Consider the following 23,401-nt stretch of genomic DNA (forward strand, 5'->3'; position numbering starts at 1 on the left):
TCAAAAATATTTCCATCACTGCAAAGTAAAACCCCTTACTCTCCATTTCCCTGGTCCCTATCTTCTGGCAACCACCAATATGCCTACTAACTCTATGGTTTTATCTATTCTGAATATTTCATATAAACAAAATCACATGTCATCTTTTGTGTCTGGATTCTTTGACTTAGTATGTTTTGAAGGTTCATCAATGTTGTAGCCTGTATCATAACTTCACAGCTGGATATTATTCCATTGTGTGTATATATTACAATTTCTTTATCTATTGATGAATATTTCGTCTGTTTCCACCTTTTGGCTATGAACATGTGTGTACCTGTACTTGAATACTTGTTTTCAATTCTTTTGGGTATACAATTAAGGAATAGAATTGTGGTGGTCACATGGTAATCCTGTTTAACAACTGACAAACTTTTCCACAGTGGTTGCATCATTTCACAATCCCACCAGCAAGATATGAAGGTTATAATTTCTCCACATCCTTCCTAACACTTATTTTGGTTTTTAATTTTTTTGTTTCATTTTATGTTACAGCGAGTGGATGTGAAGTAGTACCAAAAGTGGTTTTGATGTGTATTTCCCTTTTGTGTGTCTTTTGGCTACTTTTTAACATGTTAGATGACAACTAGGGATACAAATTTGTATAGGGGGGGTTCCAAATGCACCTAAACAAGGTGACAGTTACACAGATAACTTGGATGAGCTTCACAAACTGCACTCATGCACAGGCAATGATAATTGCATTTTTTTCAAACACTGATTGTAAAAGTGGGTTTCCATTTCAGGAATCTTATCTTCAAATCAGAGAAATATGATGTTTAAGAACATAAAAGCCCCCTGAGAGCAGCAATTTTTGTCTACATCATTTCTCGGTCTGAACAAGGCACATACTAGGCACTCAATCAGCATTGGCTAACTAAAGAAATCAGGTTGACTACAATGGAAACAATGGAAACAGTGATAGACTTTATTTTCTTGGGTTCCAAAATCACTGCAGATGGTGACTGCAGCCATGAAATTAAAAGATGCTTGCTCCTTGGAATAAAAGCTATGACCAACCTAGATAGCATATTAAAAAGCAGAGACATTGCTGACAAAGATCTGTCTAGTCAAAGCCATGGTCTTTTCCAGTAGTCATGTATAGATGTGAGAGTTGGACCATAAAGAAAGCTGAGCTCTGAAGAATTGATGCTTTTCAACTGTGGTGTTGGAGAACTCTTGAGAGTCTCTTGGACTGCATGGAGATCAAACTAGTCAATCCTAAAGGAAATCAGTCCTGAATATTCATTGGAAGGACTGATGCTGAATCTGAAACTCTGATACTTCGGCCATCTGATGCAAAGAACAGACTCATTGAAAAAGACCCTGATGCTGAGAAAGAGTGAAGACAGGTGGAGAAGGGGATGACAGAGGATGAGATGGTTGGATGGCATCACTGACTCGAAGGACATGAATTTGCACAAGCTCTGGGAGTTGGTGATGGATAGGGAAGCCTGGTGTGCTGCAATACATGGGGTTGCAAAGAGTCGGATGCAACTGAGCAACTGAACTGACCTGACCTGGATTAAGAGACTTATAAGTGAAAGTAGGTGATAAGGAAGAGGGATTGATCTAGGATAATTCAAGATCCTTCTACTTAGGTCCAGTGGGAAAATAATGATGCCATTAACCAGGATAATAAATACAGGAGCAAGAACACATGTGATGAAGGAATTATCTCAGAATTCTTACCATTAATTGGAGTTCCATTTTTATTTTTTAATAATTTTCATGTTCCTTTTATTAATATACCACACTTTCTATGTGGAAAAATGTAAGAAAGAAGTTAAAAGGTATTCTACAAACATGATGTAATAATGCTTCTACTCACAAACATTTTCTATCTCAATATTTTGTAGGAAAAAAATTTTTCTTCCTATTATGTCCTATCCTGACCTCATCCCCTGCTGAATGTCACTCCATCTCATATATGTGCAATTTTCCATCGTTATTATGACAATCTTTATAGCACTGTTTATCCAAATATGGCTTGGCAAATTTATTAACTCTTCTCTGATTTATGAATTAGAGAATGTCTTCCACCAAACAGAACATATTTAGAAAAGCAGTCCACTATGACTCTGCATGACACTATTTGTTACTAGAGGACAAATTGCTAAATTTTAAGTTTACTCTGATCACTTCCCCCTTGCAGACTGTGTGTCTTCCATTTCAGAAATCAGAAGAAATAATTCAAGCTTACTTAAGTCTGGTAAAAATGTTTGTCTTTTGAAATTTTTTATTGTAAGAATACTCTAGAGACTTGCCTGGCTGTTCAGTGGTTAAGGCTCCATGCTTCCAATGCAGGGCACGTGGGTTTGATCCCTGGTCAGGGAACTAAGATCCCACGTGCCATGCAGCATGGCCAATTTTTTAAAAAATTAAAAGATAAAAAAATTTAATTAAGTAAAAGAATATTCTAATCTTGTATAATATGTACCACAAAAGAATAGATCACACCCTCAAAGGGAAGCAAAATACTACTTCAACACAATAAGACTGCCTGATGAACTATGGACGGAGGTTCGTGACATTGTACAGGAGACAGGGATCAAAACCATCCCTATGGAAAAGAAATGCAAAAAAGCAAAATGGCTGTCTGGGGAGGCCTTACAAATAGCTGTGAAAAGAAGAGAAGCAAAAAGCAAAGGAGAAAAGGAAAGATATACCCATCTGAATGCAGAGTTCCAAGGAATAGCAAGAAGAGATAAGAAAGCCTTCCTCAGCAATCAATGCAAGGAAATGGAGGAAAACAACAGAATGGGAAAGACTAGGGATCTCTTCAAGAAAGTTAGAGATACCAAAGGAACATTTCATGCAAAGATGGGCTTGATAAAGGACAGAAATGGTATGGACCTAACAGAAGCAGGAGATATTGAGAAGAGGTGGCAAGAATACACAGAAGAACTGTACAAAAAAGAGCTTCATGACCAAGATAATCATGATGATGTGATCACTCACCTAGAGCCAGACATCCTGGAATGTGAAGTCAAGTGGGCCTCAGAAAGCATCACTATGAAAAAAGTTAGTGGAGGTGATGGAATTCCAGCTGAGCTGTTTCAAATCCTGAAAGATGATGCTGTGAAAGCGCTGCACTCAATATGCCAGCAAATTTGGAAAACTCAGCAGTGGCCACAGGACTGGAAGAGGTCAGTTTTCATTCCAATCCCAAAGAAAGGCAATGCCAAAGAATGCTCAAACTACCGCACAATTGCACTCACCTCACACACTAGTAAAGTAATGCTCAAAATTCTCCAAGCCAGGCTTCAGCAATACGTGAACCGTGAATGTCCAGATGTTCAAGCTGGTTTTAGAAAAGGCAGAAGAACCAGAGATCAAATTGCCAACATCCGCTGGAGCATCGAAAAAGCAAGAGAGTTCCAGAAAAACATCTATTTCTGCTTTCTTGACTATGCCAAAGCCTTTGACTGTGTGGATCACAATAAAATGTGGAAAATTCTGAAAGAGATGGGAATACCAGACCACCTGACCTACCTCTTGAGAAACCTATATGCAGGTCAGGAAGCAACAGTTAGAACTGGACATGGAACAACAGACTGGTTCCAAATAGGAAAAGGAGTACGTCAAGGCTGTATATTGTCACCCTGCTTATTTAACTTCTATGCAGAGCACATCATGAGAAACTGGAAGAAGCACAAGCTGGAATCAAGACTGCTGGGAGAAATATCAATAACCTCAGATATGCAGATGACACCACCCTTATGGCAGAAAGTGAAGAGGAACTAAGAAGCCTCTTGATGAAAGTGAAAGAGGAGAGTGAAAAAGTTGGCTTAAAGCTCAACATTCAGAAAATGAAGATCATAGCATCTGGTCCCATCACTTCATGGGAAATAGATGGGAAAACAGTGGAAACAGTATCAGACTTTATTTTTTTGGGCTCCAAAATCACTGCAGATGGTGATTGCAGCCATGAAATTAAAAGACGCTTACTCCTTGGAAGAAAAGTTATGACCAACATAGATAGCATATTAAAAAGCAGAAACATTACTTTGCCAACAAAGGTCCATCTAGTCAAGGCTATGGTTTTTCCAGTGGTCATGTATGGATGTGAGAGTTGGACTGTAAAGAGAGCTGAGTGCCAAAGAACTGATTCTTTTGAAGTGTGGTGTTGGAGAAGACTCTTGAGAGTCCCTTGGACTGCAAGTCCAGTCCATTCTAAAGGAGATCAGTCATGGGTATTCATTGGAAGGACTGTTGCTGAAGCTGAAACTCTAATACTTTGACCACCTCATGTGAAGAGTTGACTCATTGGAAAAGACTCTGATGCTGGGAGGGATTGGGGGCAGGAGGAGAAGGGGACGACAGAGGATGAGATGCCTGGATGGCATCACTGACTTGATGGACATGAGTTTGAGTAAACTCCGGGAGTTGGTGATGGACAGGGAGGCCTGGTGTGCTGCAATTCATGGCGTCGCAAAGAGTCGGACACAACTGAGCGACTGAAATGAACTGATTGTAGGCAGAGAAAACAGCAAATGCAAACAAGCAAAAGCAAATGCGCAGTGTGCGTGCATTCATGTTAACTTGCTTCAGTCGTGTCCAACTCTCTGTGACGGCATGAATTGTAGCCTTCCAAGTTCCTCTGTTCATGGGATTCTCCAGGCTAGAATTCTGTTGTGGATTGCCATGCCCTCCTCCAGGGGATCTTCCCGACCCATAAGACCCATAAGAGAACCCGTTGTCTCTTATGTCTCCTGCATTGGTAGGTGTGTTCTTCACCACTAGTGCCACTTGGGAAGCCCAAATGAGCAGCACCTTTGGTCAGTTGCAAATGGTTTAACATCAGAGCATTGTTGTTTAACAAATGCATTGAGTGAGCGAAAATGGGGGGCCAAATACTTAGATATAAATGTAAGGATAAATGTATGATAACAAACCAAAAAGCTTAGGCTTCATCTTGTGGATAGTGGAGCTCAGGGAAATGAGAGGGTCACATGTATGTTTTGGAGACGTTTGGTTTTGGGGACTATTTGGAGGGGAAGAGACTGAAAAGTGGGGCTAAGAGTTAAGAGAATTTTATGGTAGACCAGTAGAGAGATGAAAATGAGCAATTTAAGATTATTGATTATTCACAATTGTCCCTATTTTTATTACCATGAATAACTAAAAGCAAACAGTCTAAATGCTTCCTGATTTTGTCTACATTCTTCTGTTATGAAGATATATCATGTTTAGGGTTTTTGTTTGTTTGTATTGTTTTGGCAAGAAGGGGAATAGTATTTCTTTTTATAGAGTCCTAATCTTTACAAAAGCCCTTCCATGTTTAAGGACATACAATAAATAATATCCCATACAGTACACTTTTTTTTTTTTATTTTTTTTTATTTTTTATTTTTTTTTTAATTTTATTTTATTTTTAAACTTTACATAACTGTATTAGATTTGCCAAATATCAAAATGAATCCGCCACAGGTATACATGTGTTCCCCATCCTGAACCCTCCTCCCTCCTCCCTCCCCATTCCATCCCTCTGGGTCGTCCCAGTGCACCAGCCCCAAGCATCCAGTATCGTGCATCGAACCTGGACTGGCAACTCATTTCATACATGATATTTACATGTTTCAATGCCATTCTCCCAAATCTTCCCACCCTCTCCCTCTCCCACAGAGTCCATAAGACTGTTCTATACATCAGTGTCTCTTTTGCTGTCTCGTACACAGGGTTATTGTTACCATCTTTCTAAATTCCATATATATGCGTTAGTATACTGTATTGGTGTTTTTCTTTCTGGCTTACTTCACTCTGTATAATAGGCTCCAGTTTCATCCACCTCATTAGAACTGATTCAAATGTATTCTTTTTAATGGCTGAATAATACTCCATTGTGTATATGTACCACAGCTTTCTTATCCATTCATCTGCTGATGGACATCTAGGTTGCTTCCATGTCCTGGCTATTATAAACAGTGCTGCGATGAACATTGGGGTACTCGTGTCTCTTTCCCTTCTGGTTTTCTCAGTGTGTATGCCCAGCAGTGGGATTGCTGGATCATAAGGCATGTCTATTTCCAGTTTTTTAAGGAATCTCCACACTGTTCTCCATAGTGGCTGCACTAGTTTGCATTCCCACCAACAGTGGAAGAGGGTTCCCTTTTCTCCACACCCTCTCCAGCATTTATTACTTGTAGACTTTTGGATTGCAGCCATTCTGACTGGCGTGAAATGGTACCTCATAGTGGTTTTGATTTGCATTTCTCTGATAATGAGTGATGTTGAGCATCTTTTCATGTGTTTGTTAGCCATCTTTATGTCTTCTTTGGAGAAATGTCTATTTAGTGGAGACCAAAGCAGAAAGGTTTTCAACAGTATCCACCAATTGAGATATATTCCTCTGTGGTATATTCAAAATTGATTACACTTCTGAATCATAAAACCAGGTTCCTACGATGTCACTTAAAAGATTTGTATCATTGGGCAAAGTCCCCAATGTCTAAATTGTTATCTTAAAAGTGGTGTTTCAGTCGGAGTCAGAGTCAGGAAACAGAAGGCATACTCAAAGAGTAAAACGGAGCAAGGTTTAATGAAGGAAATTCATCACAGGATGATGAATCACCCTGGGGCTAGCAATAGTGGAGACTCATCACCTCTTTGACCTTGAGAGAACACAGAGAGAGAGAGAGAGACAGAGAGACAGAGAGAAAGAGAGGTGTAGTTGTAGGATAAATATGGGCTGTGGCCTGCACACAACCACTACTAACCAGTAGCCTAGCAGAGAGAGAGTTGGGGAAATAAATACCCAGAATTCACTTTCTTTCAGTCTTTAGATATCCTGCCAGTGTCCCCACTGGCCAAATCCTTCTACAGGCAAGAGGGAAAGGGGGCCTACTGATGCAGTCTATAAAGGTCAGCCTCCCAGGCCACAGAAAGAATGGGGAAAAGAACAGAGAGTAGATCTAGGTTGTAAATGTAAGATACCCAGTTCAAAATGTAATAATGGATACCTACTTCTCACACAGATTTGCTGTGAGGGTCAAATGAAGTAACATATATAATTTGTAAACTATACCAACTTCCCTGGTGGCTCAGATGGTTAAGAATCTGCCTGTAATGCAGGAGACCCAGTTTCAATTCCTGGGTCAGGAAGATCTCCTGGAGAAGGACATTGCAACCCACTCCAGTATTCTTGCCTGGAGAATCCCATGGAAAGAAGACAAATATAATAATTATGATATTCATTCTATAAGAAGTAAACAAGAAAGAATAATGCCAATCTATAGTATGGGTCTCCTGAGGCTGCCATATCTCAAACTTTCAAATCAAGAGTAGCTCTCCACTAGAATTTTTTCATTCTAGTTAAAAGTTCAAATCTTGAAGACAGAAAAATCTAACTGAAAAAGAATGGATGCTTGGGGCTGGTGTACTGGGACGACCCAGAGGGATGGTACGGGGAGGGAGGAGGGAGGAGGGTTCAGGATGGCGAACACGTGTATACCTGTGGTGGATTCATGTTGATGTATGGCAAAACCAATACAATATTGTAAAGTTAAAAAATAAAATAAAATAAATTAAAAAAAAAAAAGAAAAAGAATGGTTCAGTACCAAATGGTTAAGGCTAAGTGAAGAAATGAATTCCCCTAGTGAGGTCCATGTGACAATGGTCAGATAGGACTCAGAAACCTACTCGTCAGCATCTCTAAGTTATTTTTCTGCCCTTCCTGTTTCCTAATCCCAGTTCTAACATTTGCCAGAAACAAGGCAGCTCAGATGGTAAAGAATCTGCCTGCAATTCAGGAGACCGGGGTTCAATCCCTGGGTCAGGAAGATCCCCTGGAGAAGGGAATGGCAATTCACTCCAGTATTCTTGGGTGGGAAATCCCATCAGCTACAGACCATGGGATCACAAAGAGTTGGACACTACTGAGCAACTAACCAACAACCACTGCCAAGTGCTTAGTATATAAGCACTGTCTACTCACTGGGGCTTCCCAGGTGGCTCAGTGGTAAAGAATCTGCCTGCCAGTGCAGGAGACACTGTTTGATCCCTGGGTCAGGAAGATCTCCTGGAGGAGGAAATGGCTCTAGTATTCTTACCTGGAAAGTCCCAAGGAGAACCCTGGAGGGCTACAGTCCATGGGGTCACAAGAGCCAGACAGGACTTAGTGACTGAGCATGAATGCACATCTACTTATCAGTGGATGATGAACCATGATAAAATTTATTCTGCCTACAAACCTTATAATCCAATTTATACTCTTTTCTTGTTCATTCCTATTTAGCTATACTGACCTCCTTGCTATTCCTTGGACCCCTCAAATTACACTCCTGATTTAGGGCCTTTCCTTGGGCTATTCCCTCTGCTTTTTCCTCAGAAAGACATATTGACTAACTTCTTCATTTCCATCAAGTTTATTCAAACATCACCTTCTTAGTGAGGCCAACCCTATTCAAAACTGCAGTCCCCTGCCCAAGTTCATGATTCCCTTTATCCTACTCTATTATTTTTTTTTATAACTTTTAACAAGCATATGTTAATTTCTATCTCCCCTTGTAATTCTACTGATAGAGATGTTTGAGTTTTGTTCACTGAGGTATTCCAAGCAACTATAACTGGGCCTGGCCCACATTGAACACTCAACAAATTTTCACTGAATTAATCAATCAATCATTTAGTCATGTAAAATGGTTTCAGGAGGTTCACTGACATTAGCAATTTTGTGTTAATAGAAATTTTATAAGTTGAAAAAAAGAAAGCTATGTTGGCATTGCATTTTAAATCTGATAGCCTCATCTCAACTATAGTTCACTCAAAATTTTCTGCTTACAGGTGAAAACATATAAGTGATGATTAATCCCCATTATAGCCAAATGTAAAAGCTGTAACATTTCTATTAAAGGAAATAGAAGATCAAGCATCAAGGTGGTACTATAGATAATAAGTGTTTGTAATTAACATACTGTGGATAACTGTTAACTCTGTCAGCATACTTATAAAATGTAAAAATTCCCAAAGCAACTGGGAGTTCCATGGCAGCTGCAATATCAACACTAGCCACTTCCAGTTGTTCAGAGGCTGTGCAAATTAAACAAATTGGTAGTAACACACATAATGCATTTGGGACCCATTTTTGCACAACATAAGTTTATGTCCCTTTTTTTCAATAAAGATTTTTTCTTTTTCTTTAGATAAATTATCAATCCTGACACATGAACATGTGGAGATGAGATAAAGTTAAAACTGGAAAGGGGAATAAATCATGACGTGGGCAGTTTAGGTACTTCTAAGTAAACTATCACTGGTTTCTGATTTAAGTGAAAAAGGTTACTTGTGCAGCAAATTTGGGCCCATAAATTCACGGCCTGAATATGCAAAAAATATGAATCGAGGGATTAGTATAATTATTGTGTTGCAGAAATAACTGGAAAGTCAAAGAGTTCAAATGACAGAATTAGGTTTTAAGGTGTCAAAGGGTTAAATGGTTTCTTTCCAGAAAGCCAAATCTTCTACCTCTGCCACTCAAGTGCTACAGAGTCAGAAAGATTAGGAAGCCACTGCACAGCCAATCAATGAAGGACATGATTTTAGTGGACCCAGTAACAAATTAGGCTTCCCAGGTGGCTCAGTGGTAAAGAATCTGACTTTAGGAGTAGGAGATGTAGGAGTATAGGAGAGAGTGTAGGAGAGGTAGGAGACATGGGTTTGATCCCTGGGTTGGCCCTAGGTTGGGAAGATCCCCTGGAGCAGGAAATGGCAACCCACTCCACCTCCAGTATTCTTGCCTGGAAAACTCCATGGACAGAGGAGCCTGACAGGCTACAGTCATAGATTAAACTCAGTTGGACAACGACCCTTACTGATTCAGTTGTAATCAACCTAAGTAAAAAGTGTGTGTGTGTGTGTGTGTGTGTGTGTATGTGTGTGTATACCCGATGGATATGTTTGGGTTTCTTACTGCAACAGGGAACTACAACATCTAGATCCAAACTGAACTATTTCAAAACAAGAAGTAAAATCTCACTTGTTTCCCATACTGTGTAGCACTATTCCGAAAGAACCAACACAGCTTTACTAGATACTATGGGTTGTGTACTGAACTGTGTCCCCCCATGCAAATTCATATGTAGATAACCTAAACTCCAATACCTCAGAATATGACTGTATTGGGAAACAGGGTGTGTAAAGACATAGTAATTGAGGTAAAATTAAGTCTATGAGTGGGTCCTGATCCAATATGACTGAAGAGGAGAATTAGGAAACAAACACACAAAGAGGAAAGTCCATCTGAAGAGTGAGAAGATGGCCATATACTAACCAAGGAGCGAGGTGTCAGAAAAACAACTCTGGCTACACCTTGATCTTGGACTGCAAGCCTCCAGAAGTGTGAGTAAATAAATTTCTATTGTTTAAGCAACAGAGTCTGTGGTATTTGTTATGGTGGCCCTAGCAACCTAATATATCATGTATGATTCATCTCATTATGTCATTGCATGAAAAGAATGAAGTTTAAAAACTCCAGTTAATGGGACTTTCCTGGTGGCCCAGTGGTTTAGACTTCACCTTCCAATGCAGAGGATGTGGGTTCGATCCCTGGTGGGAGAGCTAAGATCCCACATGCCTCATGGCCAAGAAAACAAAACATAAAACGGAAACAATATTGTAACAAATTCAACAAAGACTTTAAAAATGATCCACATTAAAAAAAATCTTTTATTTAAAAAAAAATCCAGTTTCCAATCACAAATCAAGCATGAATGTTGATGGACACCTCATTTATGCAGCATCATAAGGGAATAAATCAGTACACACTACGTAAAATTTACAGGTAACTAAAGCTTGCCTCTTAACAAACCAAAGTTTCTAATTCTAATCATATCAGATTGAAAGCTTCCTAAAAATACATTGGTATATGCTATTCCCCTTTTACAACAGAGTATACCATGATGTAACTCTTTTAAAGAATAGAATGGAAACTTTCAATAAAATTGGCAATTGTTCAGTACTCAAATTCAATTATTGCTTCTACTTAAGATTAATTTCTCATGTCTTTTATAATTTGTTTTTCTCTGAGTTGAGAGGGCAATCCACTCCAGTATTCTTGCCTAGAAAATTGCATGGACAGAGGAGCCTAGCGGGCTATAGTTCATGGGGTTGCAAACAGTTGACATGACCTAGTGACTGAGCATGCATGCACACATGCACCTACTTCCAGCTCACCTTTACTGAAAATTCCAGTGTGTCTCCCATCTATCAGGCCGTCTAATCTGCTGCAGGCTGAGACATTAGGGATCTAAGCATGTTAGAACTATGTCTTAAGAATTAAAAGGCTTGAGGGAGGGTCCAAAGGGCTTGCCCACGAGTAAACAATTTAATATACTCTCTGTGGCATATTTTTTGGTTCTCAGAAATGCTTTTGCTTCCACCATAGCTTTTGCTTGTATTCCTAAGGGCTAACATTGAAAAGTTTTTATGACCACTATGTTTGGATAAGTGAGATTTTATTTTTATAATATTTTATTAATAATTATTGGCTTGTTTTCACTTCAAAAACTTTTCACAGCATCTTTATAGTGAATTTACATTAAAATCTGTATAGTATTGATTTCTGACCTCCAAAAAAGATGAACATATCAATTTAAATAATAACAGCTAGCATATATTAGCATTTATTATGTGCCTGATACTATGATAAATGCGCATTAGGTATTTCACTTCACTACCAGCAATGCAAAGAATTTATTGAAAGCAAGGAAAGGGATGCGAAATCACTATGACCTTTCAGGAACTGTGCTTACTGGATGGATATATTATGCAAATGAGCATTTCTAGATGAAATAAAACATTTTAATTGGGTTTTTAAAAGGCTATTAGTAAAAACTAATACCATATGCAAGTTCCAAATTAAATATAATCCTGGCACAAGCCAAATAATCATTCTTCTCCATGGACCATCACTCCTGACAACAACCTGAAAAATTAGAGATCCCTCTCTCTATGTTTCCTATGACCCTACATGAATTTATGAAGAAGATATCTCACAGGCAGAGGGACCTCTGGAAATGAATTACTAGGTTAAGCAGAATTACACTGTTATGGCAACTCCTACCTCTCAAAAGGGATGTACTTAACACATTTGGAGGTTAATTTTTTTTTAATACATTTTATTGTGATGTAATACACAGAAATGCAGAGATCTTAAGGGTTCAATGTGATGAGTTGTGACAAATGGATACACAACACCCTAATGAAAATATAGCATATTTCAATTACTCCAGAAAATTCCCTCTTGCCCCTTTGCAGTCAACCTCTTTCCCCAACTATAGATAGGTATTTTTCAGATGTAGCAGCAGTGATGGTAATAGCTACTGTTTATGGACTGTTAACAATAGGAGTATTTACAGAGTGCTCACACGCCAGGCACTGTGCATATATGGTATTCCATTCAATTCCCATGTCAAAGGCTGGTATTAGCCCCATTAGTATTGGGAATAAAAGAGTGGGGAAAAATAGGAAGACCAAGAAATTGATTACCTAAATTCACATAACTACTGAAAGGTGGGATAGACTTGAATAGAGAATATCTGAATTAGAATTCCTCATGCTAAACTACACTGTCTCTACACAAATGCTAAGGAGTTCTCTGTTAATTCAAAATACATTCTAAGAAGTGGAATTAGTGAGGCCACCAGCTCTAACCCACAACTCCACTTCTATTACAATCACACCCAAGTACCTTATCTTATAAGCAAGCATAGGTTTCAGAAGCTAATACTAATGATAACTAAAGAGGATTACTTACAAGTTTCTTAACTAAAAGCTGCATATAAATCCCTCATATATTTCAAAGGTAGTTAGGAGAGGGCGAAAATCCTCTATATAGGTGGTGGATCACAACCTCATCAGCCCCAAGAAATGGTTAGTGCTTCAGAAAACGAACAGAAGGAATCCAGCCATTCACTCTACAAAAACCACCAGGAGATCACTTTGTAGCAAGGCACTGTCACTTTATCAGGGAAGCACAGAGGCGAACAGCTGGATTGAACTTTTTGATTCCTCATTACATTAATTTTATTCAGTGTTTTAACTCAACCCACTCACATTTACAAAACACTTCACACAGACTACTTCTCTCATGAATGGAGCTTCATTCACGTTTCACTTAAAACATCAAACTTATTCTGAAATGACTGAGGTTAAAGCCTGTTCAGTGTCAGTTTGCAAGTATAAAATAATGAAAAACTAGGCTCACAAATGCAGGAAGGTAATGTGAGACAGCCTTCTTCAAGGGGTTCTACTAAAATAAAGCAGCTAGGTAAGGGGTACAAGGCGGCTCTCAGGAGCCCACAGGGGTCGTGACAAAATGTGTTGTGGAGTGGGTATGTAGGGAATACCCTGAGGGAAGATTTATGAGAATTACCACCCTTGGTGGTTTTGATGTTATTAGAGTGGAAAAACAGCCCAAATGTCGAAGTCTGAATATTTCCCCCAGTTTCTCGAAATGACATCTTACATCTCCCCGTTTATTGTGATGGGGCCACTCGTGGTTCTGCGAGCACGTGGGCGGCTGGGGTCAGATAGCATTGAACTTGGTTGGGGTTTTGTTAAAAAAAAAAAAAAAAGCAGTATTGGCTAACCCCTGGGGAGTCAGTATGACTCATTTTCCCCAAAACCTGGAGTTGTTTTTGAGAAGTCCCTCTGGGAAGTTTCCCTGTGGTCTCCCCAAATCCCTGAACATATGTTGGGGGATGGGAGGTTTTCTCTCTTTTAGAAACGAATTGTCTGCAGCAAGTTCAAGACTTCAAGACCTGTGTTTACTAAATCCTAAACGTTTGACAACCCCAGCCCAAAGAGAGCCAACGATTACAACACACAAATATATCCCAGCCAACATCTGATCCTTCCTTTTTCCTCTGCTAAACAAGGTCACGGCTCAGTGCAACAGACGCGCCTCCTGACTTTCATGTAATAGAAACATCCCAAGCCTCAAGTCGACGACGGGCTGTAATCGGGGAAACGCATAGGAGGGTGCTGCTTCTAGACAATTAGCTGGAGTCACACAGGCTGAGGGGTCCCCCTGAGGATCCGTGCTCTCTCGCTCATCACCCTAGGGCCCCGCTCGCTCGAAGCAGCCCGGACTTTTTGGCGCCACCAGCTAGTTCAGCAAAGCCACTCAGCAAAGACAGAAGGGAGTGGCGCGCGCGGGGCAGCGACTCAGCCAGGCTGGGTCGACTGTGACGCGGGGCGGGGTGCGCGGCAACCCAACTTTCGGTTGTCTCCCCAGAGGCGGGGGAAGTCTCTGGTGGCCGGCGAGGGAATGACCAGGAGCCCATCGGGAACAGAGCCTCCACGTGGGCGGCCAAGAGGACCGCCAGAAGTCCGCAAGCTAGGGGCGCGAGGGGGCAGCTCCTGCCCTCAAGGGTCCCTTCTCCCTCTCTAAGAGTCGGGGTAGCGGCACTGGGCGCCTGGAGCGACCGAGTCACGGCCACGTGGCCGTGAAGCCGCTGTCGCCCGTGACAGCGGGTGGGCGGGGCGCTGGGATAGGGCCCGTCCGAGGCGCGGCTACCTGGTTCTTGAGGCGCATCTTCTCTGCGGCGCTATCCAGCCGAAGGCGGCGGAGGCTGGGCTGGGCTGGGCTGGGCTGGGCGCGGCGGGCGGGAGGATGTCAGCGGAGTCGCACCGCGCTCGCTTGCCCGGCGCTGTGCTGTCGCTTCGCCAATGCCGTCGCTGCTGCCACCCCCACCGCTGGCTCTAGGGGGAGCGTTGAGCAGGAGGTGGCGGAACCGACCCTGGCGCCTAGCTCCGGGCTTGGCATCGAGTTTATGCTTAAAAAGTTAAACGAATGAATCTCTTCACCAATATTGCCTACCGGTGCTTAAATTTTAAATGAGTTAGCTTTTTTTTTTTTTTTTTTTGGCAGTTCAAGTCCACCAGCAGCAACTGACCAATGTTTTGACCAAATACCGTGTTGGGCTCCAAGGATTTACAAACGCGATCAATTTGGAATCCTTAGATGAAATCGTAGCCCTTACCTCATGGCTCAGATGGTAAAGAATCTGCCTGCAATGTGACTAGATTGGAACTCTGGATCAGGAAAATCCGTGGAGGAGGGCATTGCAACTCCAGTATTCTCGTCTGGCGAATCTATGAACAGAATAGGGGAGGAGGCGGGGTGGGGTTCGAGGTGGGGGAGTTGGGGAGCCTCTGCTGGGGTGGGGGCGGGGCCTACAGTCCATAGGATCTCAGAGTTAAGACACGACTGATTGACTAACACTAGGTTAAATCTTATGCTTTAGGCAAAGGTGCACTGGAAAAGTGTGGATATACTTTTGACGGAGTGTGGACACACTAACTGGATGCTTCAAGCCATGTTTGACCAGTTGACTGGTGTCTAAGATACATTCAAAGTGAAAGAGACAATGATTAACATTACTAAATCCCAAACAAAAATGACCGGGACTTTTGTGCATTATGATTTCAGCTATGTTTATTGGCTTTAGTGACTTGGGAGAGCAGAGTTACTCTGTGGCCTCTTAAACCACACTAGTCTTTTGAGTATTAGAGTGTTGGTCTAGTGCTGGATAAATCTGATAGTTAAAAATGGGAAAAATTGTTTAAGAAACGTTCTTTTCAAGCCCACCAGACCTTTGTAAAACTTTCCCGCCAAGAGCCCAGAAACTCAGAAACTCAGTTAGGTTGAGAATGCCCATTATTGCCTAAAGGAAATCTACTTTGATTCAAAATACAGGAAATACAAGCATGAGTAGGAGAAGACTTACTGGGCTGAAGTAAACATTAACATAGTAGTGTTAGAATGGAAATATTAAAGAATCATCTTATCCAATGTTTCTTTACAGGTGACAACACTGAGGTCCACATCACAAGGGAATCAGGAGGAAAAACTGTAAAAGTTCTTCTAATCCCTGTTCTACTAGTTTATTTTACAATTCTCAGAATTTTCACATTTTCTGTTTTTAGGACTTGATCCATTCAAACCTTCAACTAGACACAAATAAAGTGACTGCCTAGGTAGTAGAAGGACTTGGAATGACAAACGAAATGAATTTGATGTTATTTTCATTATAATGATAGCTGTTAATTATTAAGAACTTATGTGCACTTTCCATGGATTATCTCATTTAATCCAAGTTTTAAATGGTTTCATTCTTAGTGCAGCCTTAATATGGAATAATCCCTGATGGCTATAAGAGCTGTTTCCCACAGTCTCCTTTGACTGTGTAATACAAAAGAGTTTTGTTCCTGAGAAGATGGGGATATACCAACTAAAAATTCTAACTTGTATTCTTTGACCCAGTAGTTTCACTTTTATAAATTTGTTTTAAAGAAGTAATCAGTAATATGTTCAAAGACTTGGCTCTATGATTATTTACTGTAGCATTCTTTGAAATATGGAATAAATTGGAAATAGTCTTTAATGGTCAACAAAAAGAACTGATCATCCATACAATGGAATATTCTGTAAACATAAAGAATGATGCAGCTGATGAATATTTATCAACATGGGAAGATGTTCACAATACATTTCAAACTGAGAAAAGGAGGTCACAAAATTGTATCCTGTTTTTGAAAGAGTAGCAATGGTTATTTTGGAGTGATGTTTATTTCTCTCTCTTTTGCTTGTCTGTATTTTTTTAAATGTCAAGGGTAAATATTTATTGTTTTGGAATGAAAACAAATTTTGTTTAATGAATCACCATCTCTGATTATTATCAAAGTACCTACAATGAGCAAGACAATGTAGGAAAGGCCAGCAGGCAAGAATTCAGTTCAGTTTAGCACAGTAAAGAACACTGTCGTAACCACTGAAGTTAAGGTGTTAAACAGACGCAGGTTCCAATAAGCTCTGCCCTTTTTAAAGTACGTCATCTTGAATAGGTTACTTGGTTTTTCTAAGTCTAAAAACAGCAATGACAATAATAGCTAACATTAATGAGAGTTTACTTTGTGCTAGACAGTGTGTTATGCACTCTGTTTACAATCTCATCCCCACATCAACTGACAAGGAAATTGAGGCTCAAGCTGAGGCAAGTTAAACAAGCTGAGTCTACACAGTTAGATAAATACTTCATAGTGTGGTGGTGAGGGTTAAATGCAACAGGTACTTAAAGCACTTAGCTTAATATACTGGCAGATATGCATATATATGTATATGCACACATGTGTGCATATATATATATGTGTGTGTGTGTGTGTGTGTGTATATATATATATATATATATTCAATGCCAGTTTTTTAAAAAATAATTTAGGCACAACCCTTGAAGCAAGTTCTGTTCTTTTTAACAATTTTAGTACTCAAATCCAGGGAATCTACTTGGGTTATACTATGGTAGGTAAGATCATGGGATTTAAAACCTATCTTGGTTTGCATCCAAGCTCTACGACTTACAAGCTCTATGATCCTGGTTATGTTACTTAATTCTTTTTGTGCCTCAGTTTTCTCATTTGTAAGATGGACATCACATTAGAACTGACTTCTTGGGGGTTCTGAGTATTAACTGAGTTAACAGAAAGCAATAAGAATAGTATGTGGTATAATTAGAATTTTTAAATAATTACACATTTTACAAATTGTAAGTTCTTTTTACACTAATATAAAGATCTTAGTGCATATTCCTTATATTGGTATCTGAACATATTATTATTTAATGCCAAAAGATTATGTAAATGCAAAATGTGTCAGAATTCATAGCAGGAAGCGGTCTCCATTTAAAAGAAACCCATGTGGCATCTACATGCACTTATATTACTAAAACAGAAGTCAAACTCAGAAACAAGATGTACACAAAAATACCAATTCTTCCAGTCTTAACTTTTCCAAAAACAGTTCAGCCATGGATTCTTCAAATAAAACAATCTGGCATATTTAGGACTTTACTTGGTCATGCATTTTGTTTATTATGATTAGAGATTTGATCTATTCTCTGGATTTATGAAGTCTTTTGAAAATAATTGAAAAATTCCACACAAAGATAAAAAATAAAGCATCTTCAATTTTGTAATCGAATATGTTAATACTGCTTATGAAAAATTAATAAAAAGAGCAAATCATCATAGTATTAAGAACCATGCTATAGGAAAAAAACTATTTGTCATCACTTGAAAATATATTTTAGGCTAAACTATATACATATGTGCATATATACATTTAATTAAAGGTAATATATTCATATTAATTTTATCAGCATAGTATTGTTTTAGAATTATGTTCAATTCTCCAAAGTAAATGATAATTTATATTCCTTCCCAATACACCATAAATGGAATCTGTGATAATTTTACAATTACAAGTCAACTGTGTCTCTAGGATAGTCAACTTGGATGTAACAAAACAATTAGTAAGAGCTTGGAAACTTACTTTCTTCCTCTGGAAGACAATTCCTGTATTAATGGCAATATTTTTCTTTAGAAGTCCTGAATTTTCACACAAAGGCATTACAAGCTCATTGTGCACCTTAATTATAAGGGCACCTGTGTTTCTTTGTTTATCTGATTGGTCAGTCCCTAGGATTTGATTTGCCACACTCCTCCCTTGTCCCGCCCTATTTCTCTCTTAATGAGAACAACTTAGCAATACCATCTGCACAACTTCCAAGCCCCAAATAATGACTGGGGAGAAATACAGGTATTAGTTATGGTGGAGGAGCACTTGTTGCTGAATCTTCGTGTAAAGGGCTAAAATTCAGGGTTAGTAAGTATAAACTTGAGTGGGATATGTTAATTTTAAAACATAGCATGAAACCCCATCCCTACCCTTCCACCCCCACCCCCTTCTCCCCCACCACGCCAATGCTCCCCCTTTTCTCCCTGGGGAGGCCGTGTGATATTAGATAAGTCAGATTAATCCCTCCACCATCATATAAGAGTCCTGTGATCTTTGGCAAGTGCCTTTATCTCTCTGAGCCTCAGTTTCTATATAATAGATTTAATAGTACTTACCTCATGGGTTTTGAAGATTGTTTTTAATATTAATGGAAAAAGTGTGTAAAGTAACCAGTTAATACAAGTTGCTTCTCTTTCCTCTTTCCCCTTTGCATTGGGAATATTAAAAAAAGTCTCCAACTATATACATTTGTAGGAGAAAAGGCATGTGTGAAAGTATGGATATTTCTGGATTTGACATAAGATAGAAATGCATCTGTTGTCTTCATCATCAACATCTCCTGAAAGGGAATGAAAGAAGTCTATTCATTAAACAAGTATGCATTAAGCGCCTACTAGGTCTAGGCTTCCTGCTAACCACGGGCAATTGAGTTGTCTTCTGTCCTCGAGAAGATCTCAACCTTAGGGGACAGTAAATAAGGAAATGACAGACTGACAATTCGATATAACACAGTATGTGTGTGTGTTCAGTCACACACTCGTGTCTGACTCTTTGTTACCCCACAGTATAACAAGTACTAAAGTAGGGAGAAGCCCTGGGGACTGTGAAAGTATAGAATAGGAGCATACCAAGGCAGCCTATGGGGAGAAGGGGAAGGGAGGGTCTGAGAAGATTCCTGGGGAAAAAGTGATTCTAGAATTGAGTTCTGAAGAACAAGCAGGGGTTAGAAGGTGAAAGACCGAACATCGAAGCTTGATAGAGATACCTTTTAAAAAAGACATAGCTGTGAAGTAAATGATGTATTCCATTGTCAGAATGAGGCTACATTGTAGTATTATGAATATAACAGAATTTGTGCATTCTCTGATGTTTCATCACAGGAGATTTTAATGGGAACAATGAACAAGTGCTGTTTTTGAGTAAACCCGTGAGCATATGTTCAGAAACATTTGATTAGAGCTTTTGCTCTAACAGTTTTTAACTATTCTTAGTTGCTCCTTAACAGTTGCAGTTTGCATTTAATAGATTAGATGATTAATTGCTTTTTAGTAGAAAATAACTCAGGCAATCATGACTTACAGGAAATGGTAAGAAAAAGAGTCTTCAGCCTTCACATGGGTTTTCATGCTGAAAAGAACCTTAGAGACCATTGATATCATCCTCATTTTACTGGCAAGAAAAGTCAAGTCTAGGGAAGCTCAGAGATATGCTCAAGTTCTCACAGCTGATGAGATGCAGAGCCAGGAATAGAACCCAGTTCTCTGGGCTCCCTGCCCATTGCTCTCATCAATGACTGTGGTTGCCACTTGCTGGACATTTCCAGTGTGTTAACATGATAATGAAAATCTCTAAGTCTTATTTTATTGACATTTCTAATCTAATTTGAATCTGTTTAGAATGAAACAGGGAATTACTACTTGTTGTGTGGGTACCAGTGAATGAAGAAATGGTGTTCATATAGATCTTGTTTCATTAGCTGGTTAATGCATTTCTTTCAAAGCTAACTTTTTTTTTAGCTTTATGTACATCTTTTAGATATTGTTTCTAAGATTTTCCTTGAGGAGTTTGATTTAACTTGGTTTGAGTTGACAAATATTACTTCCCTGGTGGCTCAGACGGTAAAAGCGTCTGCCTATAATGCAGGGGACCTGGGTTCGATCCCTGGGTCAGGAAGATCCCCTGGAGAAGGAAATGGCACCCTACTCCAGTACTCTTGCCTGGAAAATCCCGTAGACAGAGGAGCCTGGTAGGCTTCAGTCCACAGGGTCGCAAAGAGTCAGACACGACTGAGTGACTTCATTTCTGTGATAGGAAAAGCAAATCTTTTTTTCTGTTGCATTTCCTCTGGATGTCAGGCTTCGCGAGAGGCTGTGCCATGTCAGGAAAGAGCACAAACTTGGGAATCAAACAGGCTTTGGTTCAAATCCCAGCTCCACAACTGTCTCATGGATCTTGGAAGGTTACCTACTTCCCATATCTGTAAAATGAGTGTGTGAAATAAATCTGCTTTATAAGGTTGTTCTATGGATTAAAATGAACAGAACAAGTAAATGGAATCCCTTTTATTCATGATCATTTGTCCTGCAGATTACTCACATTTATTAAGCTGAGCAACATTCTGCTAAAGGTCATTTTTATAAAGTGTGGCAGATTGTTTTTTCCAAGTGTGGCTACAACAATATCTCCCTACCCACCTTCTCTTTTGCAATGTGACCTTGCTACTCCCTCACCAAGAGGGGAATCTAATCCTCTTTCTCTTGAATCTTGGTCACTCTTGGTGACTCTGGGTCACACTATCCACTGTCCCTTCTTCCAGTTCTTAGGAATGCAGAAGCCATGGTGGGAACAGAGATATGAGGTGGCAGGACAACAAAACAGAAAAGCTCCCGGAACCTTGATGATTATATGTTGTCATAGCAGCCTTGGACTACATATCCAGACTTTTACATGACAGAGGAATGAACTTGTATCTTATTTAGACCACTTATTTTGGACCTTCCTTTGTCACAGCAAACCTACTAATATGCTAACCTACACAAGTGGAGATACTAAAGCAAGCCTGGGGTGACTAGCATAGAGCAGGTGCTCAGCAGTAAGTAGATAGCACATTAAAAACACTAAAACCAGCGATTGCCTCCAAGACACAATCCCACCTTTCTGGGTGATATTTATATTAATACTTGGTTCATTGACCTGCTCCACAGAGCATTCTCTCCTATCTATGCCCTCCTAGTCATCAACAGACAGTAATAGTCTATTTAGTCACTTAATCTCACTATCCTTGAAATCCTCATCACCAATGACTCACTTTCTCTCCATTTCAGCCACCTAGCTTCACAAGAAACTCCAGGCTTCATCATAGCACTAAATGACTCCAACTCTAAGTTCTAGAATTCTGCCACTTTTCTCTCTGATTCCAGCTCTTGGTTGCCTCTCTTATTCTCTCACTGCTGCCAATCCAGTTTTTATCCTAGTCATGTTCCTATCCTGTGTGCCAATATGATTTCCTTACTGGCATTTCTATTGAGAATGGGCCACACAGTCAGCATTTTCCCTGCCACCGTAGAGTCCCACTCACCCCCTTCATCCTCTACCATTCCCACTTGGTCAGCCTTAGCCTAGACTGGTCCAAGTGGACCTCCACTGGACTCCCACAGTCCTTCTATCACAAACTGGTGTCACTTTGCTTTATCAGTTCGTGAGTCTGTCTCCCCATTAGACTATGAGCTTTTTGAGGCTAGCAACTGGACTTATTTGTCTACATGCATGCTAAGTCACTCCAGTCATGCCCAACTCTTTGCAACCCTATGGACTGTAGCCCGCCAGGCTCCTCTGTCCATGGGGACTCTCCAGGCAAGAATACTGGAGTGGGTTGCCATGCCCTCCTCCAGGGGATCTTACCAACCCAGGGATTAAACCTGCCTCTCTTGCATCTCCAGCATTGGCAGGCAGGTTCTTTACCACCAGCACCACCTGGGAAGCCCACACTTATTTGTCTGTATAATTACAATTCACAGCAAAAACATGTCTGCTATTTGGAATGTCCCAGGTCGTCCCACCTCCATGCCTTTGTTTATTCCATTCCTCCCTGGCAATATTTTCCCCCACTGCCTCCTTCTAACATCAGACAAATCCTGTAAGGTTTATTTCAGATGCCACTTCCAAGAAGTTTTTCCTGGTATGTTCCCTCCTTAAAGCTTCAAAGCATTTCATTTGTATTTCTTTGCAGGCACTTTGATTTTGTAATCAGCTCAGTTACTGTATTCACTCAGTGAGATACTGCCCACTTCACTCATGGCTATCATTTGCTCCTTATTAATACCCAATCATCCTGAGTTTGCAGATAAGGTAACTAAAACTCCTTAAGGGTGATTTTGCCCCAGTTCACACAGCTAGAAAGCAATAGGACCATGATTCATTCCAAGGTCAGTGTTCTCACGCTGTGTTGCTCCACATCTGCTTTGGGCTTTTGTCCCTTGTGTGAATATCTTGTCTCTCTGTGTGAGTTCTTTGTGGGCAAGGGCTGTCTCTCACCTGTGCATTTCCTCTAACATCTAGCCCAGCCTCTTGCATTTAGTGAATGACACAAAATACACAGAAAATAAAATACTGATTCAGGGACCCTCAGAAAACACCTGCAAGGCAGCATGCTGACCCCTCCCTCCAAACCCATATCCCTCTCGCTGACTCAAGGGGCCTGGCAGCCAATGGGCTCACACCCAACCATTCGAGGAGCAGGTGTTAATTCAAACAACCTCATTAACAATCTGTGGGGCTCCTGGACTAATTACATCAGGGCTTAAACTATATCTATTTCCCACAATTCAACAGCTTCTGTTTTTAACCCATAGTGGTAGGATCTAGAGGAGAAGGAGTGAACAAGGATCTAGTTTTCTCCCATGCTACCCTTTGCCCCCCACAATGCTCCAGAGGAAAAGAATCTGTTAAAAATAAAGAAAATATATTAAATCAGCTACATAAAATTTGATTTATATCTCACTGTTTCCTTGGCCATGTAAACATTAGACTTTAAAAAATCATGGCAAATCTAAAAGCAAAGAAAA

General features: G+C 40.0%; 1 protein-coding gene across 6 annotated transcripts in view; it reads right to left on the reverse strand.

The window, feature by feature from the left end:
- Nucleotides 1-14,692, reverse strand: part of ELAVL4 (ELAV like RNA binding protein 4) — a 161,436-nt gene extending 146,744 nt beyond the window's left edge. For all 6 annotated transcript variants that reach the window (XM_055585950.1, XM_055585949.1, XM_055585953.1 and 3 more), the window contains exon 1: nt 14,559-14,692. In XM_055585950.1, coding sequence (XP_055441925.1) covers nt 14,559-14,576 — 18 coding nt within the window. In that variant the 5' untranslated portion in view covers nt 14,577-14,692. The remainder of the gene's footprint in view (nt 1-14,558) is intronic.
- Nucleotides 14,693-23,401: the final 8,709 nt, after the last annotated feature.

The sequence above is a fragment of the Bubalus kerabau genome, chromosome 6 (assembly GCF_029407905.1).
Source record: "Bubalus kerabau isolate K-KA32 ecotype Philippines breed swamp buffalo chromosome 6, PCC_UOA_SB_1v2, whole genome shotgun sequence".
Taxonomy (NCBI): domain Eukaryota; kingdom Metazoa; phylum Chordata; class Mammalia; order Artiodactyla; family Bovidae; genus Bubalus; species Bubalus kerabau.